The sequence below is a fragment of the Leptinotarsa decemlineata genome, unplaced genomic scaffold, assembly GCF_025532065.1.
Source record: "Leptinotarsa decemlineata unplaced genomic scaffold, Ldec_3_MD MMD2_tig00000882_RagTag_RagTag, whole genome shotgun sequence".
Lineage (NCBI taxonomy): Eukaryota > Metazoa > Arthropoda > Insecta > Coleoptera > Chrysomelidae > Leptinotarsa > Leptinotarsa decemlineata.
Genome location: NW_027412556.1, coordinates 360,806 through 374,263, shown reverse-complemented (window position 1 = coordinate 374,263; position 13,458 = coordinate 360,806). Strand labels below are relative to the sequence as shown.

Genomic DNA, 13,458 nt, shown 5'->3' with positions numbered 1-13,458 from the left:
AAGAAACTCGTGAAAAATTAGAATCGGCTTTCAGCAGTTAACAAGTGTATTGCCACTACTAAGTCGAGAAGTAATAAAACGGATATATGAACCTTAACTAAAAAAACATCCAGTATATGCATCCATGTAAACTATCGCATATTACATCTGGAGATTTCGTTCTTTCAACATATGTCAAAAGAATTTAAGCTATTCACAATTTTAGGGGAAAGTTTCAAAGTGGATTTCAGGTTTTGAAAACAGAAAAAGACTGTTTTTCGATCACAATCGAAAATAACAGTTTCAAAACAGTTTGGCATGTATTAAAGTAGTTTCAATAATGTAAAGAAAAAAAGGTTAATTTGTTATTCATTATTTCGCAAAAGGCATGAAAAAAAACTTCTAACTAGTCGAAAGTTCTACGAGCTAACTTGTTTTAATCTACTGATTTCATTCAAATTAGAAATTCGCACTATGATTCTTGAATTTTAAACACTCTCGAGGATATTTTCCCAAACCTGTCGTAACCGAATTTCAAAATTGAGGCTCCTCATTAAACTGATTCACATAATTTTAATAACAGACATCCTAATCAAATGAGAATATCACAATTTCGACCGAGTGTTCGTTCAATCTTTAATCTTCAAAGTTCGTTACGTTCAGTGCATAATGGAAGAACCGGGTTAGCGCAACAACAATTACTAATTGTGAATCTGAAATAATTACCTCAAGATGGGGGTTAGGAGAGATGTAAAAGCCCGAAGACTAGAAAGGGGGGACCAAGGCTCGAACAACGACTATATATATTGTATGAAAAAGATTAGAATTCATAACAGTGGTTTGGGTTTTTGGATATCATGAAGGTAAATACGAATACATTTGAAATTCTTCAATAACAGTGAATTGTTTCGGTGATTGGGTAATTGAGCTTTGAATTTTTGAAATTCAGTCGTTTGTTTCAATTGCAGGTGTTCGTTTGCCTACTGGTGGTTGCTGCCGCAGCCAACTTTGCTCAAGGTGAGTACTGACAAGAATACAAAGAAAGCATTTATTTATCTAAAAATATTTGCGAACACCTAATTTTTCGTGAGTCAATATTTGGACTCACTTCACTTAATTTGATGTTCATATTCCATTTCATACAGAAAATCATATATATTTCAACACCATTTATTCATTATTCTCATTGACTACACTTGTTATATGTTGATATTGTTGATGTTTTCTTCACAAACCAATGTACGGATAAGTTTAACTTACTTTAATGTTCTGGCCGGAGAAGTTACATATTTATAAAGGGAAAAAGAGAAATATGAACATAGTAACAATGGTTGTTCATTATTTTCATCATTTGAAATGGGATATAAAAATCATTTCGAAAAAATGTTTTCACATTCAGAAAGTATATCATGAAACTAATCTGTATTTGAAAACAATAAATATACAATAGATGTAATTCCACTCAATCAAATAAGTACCATTGCCAAGTAGATCAATGTAGCCCAGTGACGTCTTTTTTTTTTTCATGTAAAAAGGTCAATTTCCTCATTATTCGAAATGGGATATCGTATATAATGCTTTTTATAATCCAAAAAAAACAAAGCAAATACCAATCCTGCAAACTGTCTCCTCCATAACAATTCAGTCTTTACGAACTATCTTATCAGTTACATCACATGTCAGTTTATACATCTTATGAGTTAAAAATTTGAATTTTGTTGGATATTTTGATATTTTTGCTACCATTAATTCTTAGATATTCTTTTCATAACAATAAATATGAAAACTTCAACAGAACCTATATTTATAAATCGCTGATATGAAACATGTTTTCAAGAATTTACCTTGTCTATGCTTGTTACTTGACTCATCATTTCAGAAGTTATTATTCGAAGGCAGTTTAATAAGAGTGAGATTCAAAATTACTACCATGCAATATTTTCGTTTCAGTTTTTTTTCTAGGTATTTTCAACTTACAAAAAAAGGGTCTATAAAAACTCCATAACAAAAGGGCTCCGTTCCATATTTTGATTTTATTTCTAGTAAATTTGTATTCATAATGGCATATCAATTCCAGTTTTCAATTCTTTCTGTTACAGAATGATCAGTCTCATTTTTGATTGTGCTGACCTCACTTTGATACACATTTTTGTTTTCATTTCAACAGTTCAACTTATTTTTTGCTCGTAACAGTTTATACAGCATGATCCACAGACGACCAAGTATAATATCTTGTGTTATTTTTGTTCCATCCATTTGAATTCGTTGTATTCTGTAGTTAACCTTCAGCGTATTATAGTTGAAAATTAATTTTCCATCAATTCCACCGGATTATGTATCAATATCTCCAACATGTTTTGAATTTTATATCTCAGTTTCCTATATGTATCCTTTCCATTGTTTCACTGTCACAATCAATTGAACTTTGTAAAAATCCGAAGTCGAATGGAAGAAGTTATTCGCTTTTTCATTATTACAAACTATTACTTGATCTATTTATGAAAGGAGTGAAACATTTTATATCACATGGATATTGAAACGAATGAAATTATAAAAAAATCATTGATATTAGCAATAACTGATACAATGGATACTCAACTATAACCTGTATTTCACTGAATTCTAGTTGAAACAGGTAAATAAAATTAACATGTAGTCCAGATATGGTTCTGATCAATTTGCTTGTTCATAAGATATTGTGAGATTCTGAATTATCTAAATAATTTTCATACTTTCCAAAAAGTGGAGTTCCGTTTATTTGTTCTTTCATACGTACTCAAGGTGGTCAACCAGTTTGACCTATGTGAAATATCGGCCATGCCCACATGACAATCGAACCAAATAAGTGAATATTTTGTAATTTTCAACTTATACGAAGTAATTTCAAGGAAATTAATCCCCTTTTCAGGTATTTCAAATGAGGTTAAATTCCTTTATAGCTTGGCTGTATACACTAGTTGATAGATAGATAGATTTTCATTGATCCTTTATGCTACATAAGGTGTATATGGGATAAGTCATAATTGTAGTTAAGTTATGAACATGCATACATATAAACATACAAAAGTATAAACAAACATATAAATAAAATTCTAAGATTAGATAGAATGCCAGTAAACCAGGTTTCACAATAAAAATAATTTTGAATTAATTAATTACCTAGTTGAACTGTATCTGTTATCGGAGAGTATGAAAAGGTTAACTCTCCGTACTTTTCGGTCACCCTGTACCTGAAGCGACTATCACCGATGGCTCGAGAGATTTGAATGTATTCAAGAGTTTTCTCCAATGTCTGATGGTGTTCACGAATAGGAACAGGTTGCAATTGCAAAACCTCGCCTTGGCTCGAATAAATTGATGATTTTCTTGGTTACGTAAGAAACGTCAGAGGATGCCGGCCGATTCAGAAGAATAGTTACGACACGGTTTAATTAGTTTTAGCTAACAACGTTTGATTTGTCTTCACAAGAGTACACTACCGGGGCTAAATCACTTTGATCCACATCACTTATAGAGTGGAGAATACAAAGTGCAATTCAGTTTCAATTTTGATAGTTGGATCACATCACAAAAAATACAACTCTAATGAACTGTTGCTATTAATTCCCAGTTCGGAGCTACCTCTAGACCCAATTCATTGAAATGAAACAGGACGACAAAGTCATCAAATATTGATAAATGTAGAATATGATCATTTAAGATTCAAGGAATTGACTGTTCCAGAAATTTTCAAGTCAACTATTATTGCTTGTCTACTGCTGATGAAAAAATTGCTAATATCACCAACGAAAATTCAGAATGCCCTAGTAAAATTCGCATGAATAACATTTATTTCGTATTTATTTTTCAACGAACATAATTGTGATCACTCACAGTTCTAACTGGATTGCATTGTTACAAATTCTTGAATAGTATGGCTTGTTGAATCTTGTATAACGGAAATAGGTATCAGAATTATGCCATAACGACATTTCGATTCAAAAATTGGTTTTTGTAAACTTATGGTCTGCCAGTCTCTAAATATTCATTATTAGAAAGAAATTTTCTGTTGTGGTATTTCACAATATCGATATAAAACTGCCAGTCATTCAACAAATTATGGGAAAATATGGGAAATAAATTTGGTTCATTATCATAGGTTATATTTTCGCGAATCAAATTGAAATTCAACTATCGTATTTTAAATATGATCAGTCAGAGACTACTTAACATTCAAAGAATCTATTGAGGTTTTCATTTAGATTTTCAAAACAACTCCAGTAAGTTGATGTTTCAAAAATACTCAGCTGCATTTTCTTTAATATATTCGAACCTTATGTGATAATCACTGAAGTGATATACCTTGTTCTTGGATATCATCTATATACATTCTGATCAGTTCATTAAAGTGACAAATTTTCCAAACGCAACTTCTAGTTTCATAGTAAATTGCTTATGAAATGCTGTTCACAATCTACGACATCATAAAAATGAACTCTGCATCACTTGTTATAGATTTTCTACCAAAAAACCATCGAATAGGAGCAAGAAACAGAATTAGTCCTGACCTGCCTGAATTAAAAAACTCTGAATCTAAAAATATTTAGATCCAAAGTTTGACTGAACATACTGCTCGGGAGTTTTGTTATTCTTCTCCAGTAGTGATCACACTCAAAACGAGACCTCAACAATAGAGAATTAGATCATTCAATTTTGTGAGTTCGGCGATACTGAAATGCAGCGTCGTTTCTCCACCAAATGACCAAGAAATAGTGTGTAAACGCTGTTCATACCGGAAATCACTATTAGCAGAACTTTCAAGAGAATCAACATATCAGGAGATATGCAGAACTGGGATAGGTCATCCTTCTTCGATAAATCAATTTATGGAACTATCTATACGCTCACTCATTTCATGCCTTCTGCTATTCATCATCATTATTATCTATCAATTTGTACGGAATCATATCGATTTCAAAATGATCAAAATTATAATAAATTTCTAGCTGGATACCTCCTTAGTGGAGGAGGCGGCTATGGCGGAGGTGGCGGAGGCGGTGGATATGGAGGTGGTGGCGGCGGCTGGCAGTCCGGCGGCGGAGGTGGCGGTTGGCAATTAGGAGGCGGCGGCGGCGGCGGTGGCTGGCAGTCCGGAGGAGGCGGAGGCTGGCAATCTGGAGGGGGCGGATGGAAATCCGGAGGAGGTGGTTATGGAGGTGGTGGAGGAGGTGGATACGGTGGTGGTGGAAGCACCGTGAAAATCATTAAAATCATTGTACCAAGCGGCGGCGGCGGCTACGGAGGCGGCGGCGGATTTGGAGGCGGTGGCGGATACGGAGGCGGTGGTGGATACGGAGGCGGTGGCGGATATGGAGGGGGCAGCGGCTGGAAATCGGTGGATCAGGATGGTCATCTGGTGGATCAGGATGGTCATCTGGAGGAGGCGGAGGATGGAAATCCAGTGAGTGAATATTGATGATGTCTAATATAATAATGATAATAATTGTTGCGCAACTCTCTACTCAGAGCTATTGCAAGATCAAAAATCAAAGTTCTCAAATATCAAGTAGACATAACTCTGGATTTTTTAAAGTATCCAAGTATACAATATTGTGCTTCAACTTGTTCGTAAGTTTTACGTTCTGTCACTCCGAAGTCTCAAGTACTCAAGTACTCGATACTCAAAGTACGCGGTACTCAAGAACTGAGTATATAAAAACCATTACTTTCTTTTTGTTGTCAGGATTCAGTGATATTTTGTTATATGAGTGATTCATCGTTGAAATTCCTGAAATAGATCAGTTTCTATCATTCAGATTCTTTTTAGTATCTGAAGTTTTTTCAGTACTCGAAGCGTTGTTCTCAGTGTTCACAGTACGAATTGTGCCTCAAGTACCAATTGAATTTTTTATAAACCAGTTGATATAGAATACTTTCCGTTCTGTTACATATCTATTGATTATTTCAATTTTTTCAGGTGGATGGTAATAAGTAACTTCCATGGATCGTATGAAAATACCCTTCAAAAATTTAACCGACATTCTGTTTTTGCACCGCCGTCTTGATGCTGCTTCAAGTGTACTGTATATATTTTGTAAATTTTGGCAACAAACCTTCTGTGATCAATTTTGTAAATTAATTTCCTAATAAAAAAACGAAAACTATGAGCTTTTTTTATTGTAAGGTTACTCAGTACAAGAGATACTAATCTAACCTAACAAGTGGCATAATTGAACATCTGCATGTGATAAATCAAGGCAAAAATTGCTATTCCATTCACCAGTCCATCAATTATGAATTTTATAATTAAAAATCAGTCTGAAATAAAATTCCTTTTAACAGTCAAAGTTGTGCAGTCCTTACTAGATTGAGAATAGGCTATCATCCATTTCTCAGAGGTAACCAATTACCTAGATTTCAGGCTCAAAAAGATCCAGTAAAACACCAATTAGGAACTTTCACCAATCAACAATCAATATAGAGTAATTGAAAGCAATATGTTTCTTTCATATGTTTCAATAATTCATATCCCACCGATCCCACCCTATAGATCCCACTATAGACCTAAATTGAATCAAAAATACATTACTGAACTCAACTGTGCTCATCTTGAATGAGCATAAGTTTTCTATCAGTCCGAAATATGGCATTTTCGTAAGAGGTGATGTCAATGCTTACTCATACCATGGCTTCCTCTTTCCTCCAAAAATACTTCATGGTTCAGCCCAGTACCACTGATAAGACACATTACGGGTTCAAACAATACAGTTTGGGTCACCTTTTTTGAGTTATGAGTGTATTTCTGGCAGCTTTTAGGTTCTTGCTCACAAGCGAGGTACCGAAGCACAGCTCAACCACATTGATAAGTAAATACTTGATAATTGTGATGATAATAATAATAATAATACTTCAGATGGAGGCATTCTGCACCATCTGTATCCCAGAGAGACGTATACTTACTTAGGGTGGAACAACACCACTAACAAGAGGTAACGGCAGTGAAAAACTCTCTCCGCGTCAAGTATCAGCACAAACTCTGACAGATGTGGTCATTGCAACTGTCGGGGAAGAACAAAGTCGCTGCTGTTATTATGCTTGCCGTTCCAATCTTACTCTACTCGTTTGGATTAGTGAGTAGATCACTTGGTGATCGAAACACGTGTCGAGGTGTTGAAAATAACAATTTGGTGTTGGGAAAAAAACTACAGTAATCTTCGACATGAAGACCCGAAAAATGATGCATCTCTATAGGAGTTTGCATCCCAAATCGTCCGTTCACGGTTGTACTTCCAAGACAACAAGAAGGCCGTTAACTGTTGAGTTTGAAGTGTCTACATGACATAATGGTACTGGATAGATGGAGCCTGCAAAGTCATCAGAAGCAAGGATTTAGTTCTTCGCATGGTCCGCGACCGTGAAGAGCAGCAATCGGAGCTTTTCTCCATCAGTCCGAGTGGGTGATGGAGGTAATGTTGCAAGAGTTTAGAGGCAGTATTTCAACGAAGTACAGTATTCGTACGAAAGAGATGAATATTCACTTACCTGGAGCACTGTCAGCCTCAATGACGTACATCGATGTTTCGTAATGGAACACTTGACTTATTGCAACTTCATCAGCAATCTGGATACCATTACAAGAAGACGTACCCAATTCATTACGATTTCATGTCGCGAATGAGTCAAATCTTTCTCATGTCACGATGACAGTACCTGCTGACAATCATACACTCATTTTTAAACCAATTGAGAGCTTAATCTTGTTATAATACCAGATTGTCACTGACTAGGCAAAGAGGCTACGAGACAAATCCAAGTCACAGGAATCTAGTTCAAATTGATAATACTATATTTTGAAGTATAGAAAGAGAACTCAATCCTCCAATATCGAAGATAAACGAGGCTCCAAGGCGGTTCTACAGATGGCGTCTTCGTAAGAGACAATGTCATCCTCATTAACTCAGGCTTGGTTTTGAGGGACAGTTGAGTTCTGCAATGCATTTGTGGTTCAGCCTAGTACCACTGATAAAACTTGTAACGGGTCGAAACATCGCTGTCTGGTGTTAGATCATGAATGCGTTGTGTTGGGGATGTCGTTTCCACCAGTTTCCTTGCAGAACAAGCTGTAGTGGAAGACAGAGGAAGAACCTCGTCGGGGATGCAAATGCAAACATTTAGGATAAGGAAATTAATGCATGAATACTTTATTTTGGGCGCCATCTGGGAAAAAATTGAATCAAAAGAGGGGTCTTGTGACACATCATTTTGAAGCTCCTGACGAATACTTCACAATCCTAGAATATGAAGTCAATATCTCCACCAACTGCAAAATGGCGAAACATTTAATAATTTCCTGAAGACAAACACATTAATATCGATATTTCTAAAAATATTCCTTTATATCTACCATATGGCGATTCCAACAACCCGTTAAGTTTTGTTAAGTTATTTTTTGTTTATGAAAACGACAAAAAATGTTAGTACGACAATGAACATCATTGTTCAGTTAGAATATTCTCAAATAGTTTTCGGTTTTATTTGTGGAAAGGTAGCACGTCAACGATCCCCATACGAACGACAACTCTCAGAAGTTGAGAAACTTGTGCGAGAGGACAAACGAGGTCTCACCTTTTAACGTGTGATTCCTAACATGGTACACCAATTAACTGAACAGAATTCTGCGAAATCATGACGGAAACCGTTAAACCATTGCAAAGCATCCTACCTATCTCCACAATATTTGTTTTAGTGACGAATGTACATGTTTTGTAAACAGCATGTTCACAGACCAAATTTACGTTATTGGAGTGACACCAACCCTCACGTTTTCCGGGAAACACATACCCAATATCCAGAAAAAAAACCGTTTGGGCAGGAATATTGGGAAACATTATTGTAGGACCTCTATTTATTGATCAAAATTCAACAGGGGAACTGTATTTGAATATGCTGGAAACTACTGTTGACCCTCTCATCACTGAAATCGTTGAAGCGAATCCTAATGAATTCGATATGGATATTGTATTCCAACAAGATAGAGCACCACCATATTACTTCAGACAAGTAAAAAACTATTTGGATACTACTTTTCCCGGTAGTTGGATTGGCCGTCGAAGTCGTACGGAATGGTCAGCCCGCTCGCCAGATTTGACACCTTTGGACTTTTGTTATGGGTCTGTTTGAAGCAAAAGGTGTATGAAACTGCACCTGCTTCGATATTGTATATACGTCAGAGAATAATAAATATTTATAGAGATATTGACGTTACTGTTTTCGAAAATGTTCGGCGTGAAATATCGGATAGGCTTTTCATGTGTCAAGAAGTTCAAGGCAACCATTTCGAGCATCTTCTGAACTGACCTCAAGCTTATTACGTAGTTGAATGTCATGTATTCAGGCAATTATTGAAAGTTTCACCATTTTGTAGTGGTTGAAGATATTGACATTATATTCTAGGGTTGTGAAGCATTTGTCACAAGACCCCCCCTTTCCATTCAATTTTTTTCCCAGATGACGCCCAGTCGCCATCTTGAAAGTTTCGTCTGTGAATTTTACTTCAAAATAAAGTATTTATGCATTAATTTCATTATCCCAAATTTTAGTTTTTTGAGGTGACCCCTTCAAAAAATAAAAGGAGGGGGACATCAAAGAAATGCACTGTATGAAGCGTTTCATATCATATGAATTCTCCAGTTGAACAGGCCGATAATACTTACCCCATCATGCATGTGTTTGCCATTTTTGAACCTTATTGAATTTGAAATTTATATTTTCCATACATCCAATATCTTATGAAAACTCTCTGTTGAATTCGATATTTTATTTGTTCAAATCGAATACCTACTCATCTTCTCTATGTCCATAACCATATCGTACGCTACTGGCCAATTCAAATCCCATATAATTCAACCTCCAAGTCGGTTCCACCTAAGTCATGCTAATTATCTTATTTTACTGATTTCGTATGTTGGAACATATGCATATTCTCAACGTTTCTCACCTGGTTACTGAATTCACAAAATATGTCAAGTGAAGTAATAAAAACGAACAAATTACGTAAACCTAATGAATGGAATGAACTTCATCAATTTCCATTCACATAAATCTTTCAGGATTTATGGTTGGAAATCTTTATACAGGATAATTATTGACGGAAACTAGTAAAAAAATTTTTGAGAAAATATGTGATCCGCCATCTTGGATTCACAATGAAACAATTCAATAAATTGTATAGGTCAACAAGCAAACTAAATGAAAACATTCATAAATATAGTTTAAAAAACTAAAAATCCCGCTTTCAAAGAAAGACAAGAACTGAATGAAAATGATCTATCCATCTGAAGAATTTTCAACCCACCTTCAATTCCAGGTATACGAAGCGTTGAAATAAGTGAAACATCATACATATTTGACAGATTTTCTGATTCGTCTTTCAATTCTGCTTCTAATTTTAATCATTTTCTTTGCCTATCAGGAGTACTATCTATACTCTTCATTTAGGACGTTTATGATAAAACAGCTAGATTAAAACACTTTCAAAACAATATTCCTTCTAGGAAAACAGTTAATTTATAAATATACCAATTATTGCCAAACATGCGCCAAACTAACTGACTGTTATAAGAAAACAAGTATAGCTGAGGCACCAGTCAATCTAATAATAACACTGATGATCTTCAAACAAGACTCAACCTCTGACGGAAGCAAGAAACTCTTTGGAAGGTTCGAAATAGATGAACATTTCAACCTAGCAGACCACTAATATAATATTCATGCAGTCATTGTTCACTGTGGTTCTGGCGTTAAATTTGGTCATTATTACGTCTTAGTCAAAGACGAAACGAACTGGTTTAAGTTTGACGATAGTCGTGTCACGAAGTGTTCTGGCGATGCATTGAATTTATTGGAGCCTCTGGAGACACCCTACATTTTGTTTTATGAGAGAGGACATTGGCAGATCAAGATCTTCAGATGATGTGGTGCTGCAGGTTTTCCGGGTTTTCCTGCAGCTGAAAAAGCAAATGCGCCACTGAAATCAATGAAGTCGCCCTGGAGCGCCAAATAATTTTTGTTGTTGTTTTATAATTTCATGATTTGTATTTTAGAATTATCAAAAGTTTTTCCTGCAGAAAAAAAATATTGGAATTTCATGCTTGAACTCATTTGACAAAAGATTAATTCTAACAAAACTAGTAGTTTTTGAGAAAACAATTACATTATAACGTATTCCAAAAACACTTTATTGTGAGATTTTCACTAAATTGTTTTACAAAAACGCAACACGTATTTCGCCATACAATGGCTTCATCTGGCGTGTCTTTCAACTAATTCTACACATTCAATACTAAATATATATATATAGTTTATGGAGTACCTGTAATCAAAGTACCTGTAAACGAAGTACCTGAATTTCAAGTAGCTGATATTTTACCTGAGTTTCTAACGAATTAAATTACCTACACTTATGTTCCATTTTCACATTTGAAAAATATATTCAGTAACGGAGAGTTATTGAGTTCTAATTGATCATTCAGTAAATTACCCGAATTCCTGAATCTATTGATTTCTAAACATTCTAGATGATTAAGTTTCAAACTCTTCTCTTCTAAATGTAACACCTCGTACTCATGATTGAACTCATGTCCTTCTGCTAAAAGATGGTTTGCAAATGTGGAATTGGTATTTCTATTTACAAAACTACTCCTATGTTCTTTAATTCGTTGGATAAATGTTCTTCCTGTTTGGCCAATATACAGTTTTGGACAAGAGCCACAAGTCAGCTTATATACTCCTGATCTATCCGACACCAAAGTTTTGTCCTTATTGTTTTTAATAAATTTACTTAGGTTATTATTCGTTCTATAAGCTACGTTTACGCCTTCTTTCTTCAAAAAACGGGCAATATTCCTGTTTGGTTCCCCACATATGTCAATGTCTTATAACTAACGTTATCGCATCTTGAATATGGGTAGACCAGATCCATGGCTTGCTTTTGTTGTTTTTTGGAAAGAATGGAGCTTACAATATCTACCTTATAATCGCGATTTGTTTGATCAAATTCAGCTCTTTCTGGAAATCCCTATCAGACAGTGGAATATTCAATAATCTGTGAAGCATACTATTGAATGCAGCAACTTTATGCTGGTACGGGTGTGTGGAGGAATTATTATGTATGATAATGTCCGTGTACGATGGTTTGTGGAAAATTGCAAACTCATGTTTATTGTTATTTTTCGTAATGGTTAAGTCCAGGTAATTTATTGAATTATTTACCTCCCTCTCAGTGGTGAATTTTATTGACGGGTGGATGGAATTGGCATATTCAATGAACTTGCCTAATTGCCTATCTGTACCAGTAAAACATACTAAGATATCATCTACGTATCTGTACCAGTACAAAAAATTGTTGGCTAATTGATTATTATGGATTTCATACTCTATGTTATCCATGAAAATTTCCGCCAGTAAGGGACTCAAAGGATTCCCCATTATTAGTCCTTCATTGCATGAAAAGAATTCTCCGTCAAACTGGAAATAATTTTGAGACACACAAATGGTGAGTAAATCAACAATCTCCTGTTTTATCAGTGGATACACGTGGTTTTTGTCTAAGAGACACTCCACTAGTCCAAGGTACATTATAATTAATATTTCTCCTGGAAAACAGGTGAAAACAGTGACAAACGTACTGTCGGTCGTTTGAAATTTGTTTGTTTTTGATTTTTTGATTTTCGGAGATTGAGGTGTTTGATTTTTTGTCTGAATTATGTCCACTAGTGGAATTGGTGTACCTCAGTCCAAAACTTTTTCATGTTCAGAGATCCTTCTCCTTCGGATTTCTTGAAGCATGATGCTCTCAGGAGAACAACAACCAATATGCCAACAATGTAGGCAGAGGCTAACAGTGAAACATATCTTGCTAAATCGTGTCCAATATGATGAAGCTAGACAACGATTTGAAATACCAAATTCTATAAAGGAAAGTTTGAAAGATCATAATGAAAGTCTGGATAGAATTATAAAATTCATGAAAGCTTTTGGGCTATACTCAAATTTTTAACAAGAAAGCAAATGATAAACAAATTAATAGTAGAAGGCCAATGACATCGTAGTCGACGCCTTTAAACAAAAAAAAATTATAAGGTATCAATTTAAAGGTATTCTTAAGATCATTCATTGTAGAAATCTCAGTAGTAGTGAAAAATTTGCTGTCTGCAGTGATGTGGTTTCGATTCCAAAGATCGTCATTCAACATTTTGAGATTTTCGTATAAGTTCAATAATAACTTATTGAGCCTCGAATGAAGTTTGATAATAACAAATTTATACGAAAAATTCCGGTATTGTCCAATATTGGCAAACCAAAACCTCTTTAAGTTCAAGGGCAACTACAGACAACCGGATTCTTCGTTTCAGTTTACCAGAAAATTTGCATTTTCTTTCGTTTTATTCTGGTTTATACCTCGTCATTGCCCATTCGTAGTCAAAATGTTGTGTAGCAACG

At 35.0% G+C, this 13,458-nt stretch overlaps 1 protein-coding gene across 1 annotated transcript; it reads left to right on the top strand.

Annotated features, from left to right (window-relative positions):
- The first annotated feature begins 744 nt into the window (after nt 1-744).
- Nucleotides 745-6,122, top strand: LOC141482109 (uncharacterized). Its single transcript, XM_074174717.1, has 4 exons — nt 745-842; nt 948-996; nt 4,965-5,419; nt 5,936-6,122. Exons 1-4 carry the CDS (start codon nt 837-839, stop codon nt 5,951-5,953), a joined length of 528 nt encoding a protein of 175 aa, XP_074030818.1. The 5' UTR covers nt 745-836; the 3' UTR covers nt 5,954-6,122.
- The last annotated feature ends 7,336 nt before the right edge of the window (nt 6,123-13,458 follow it).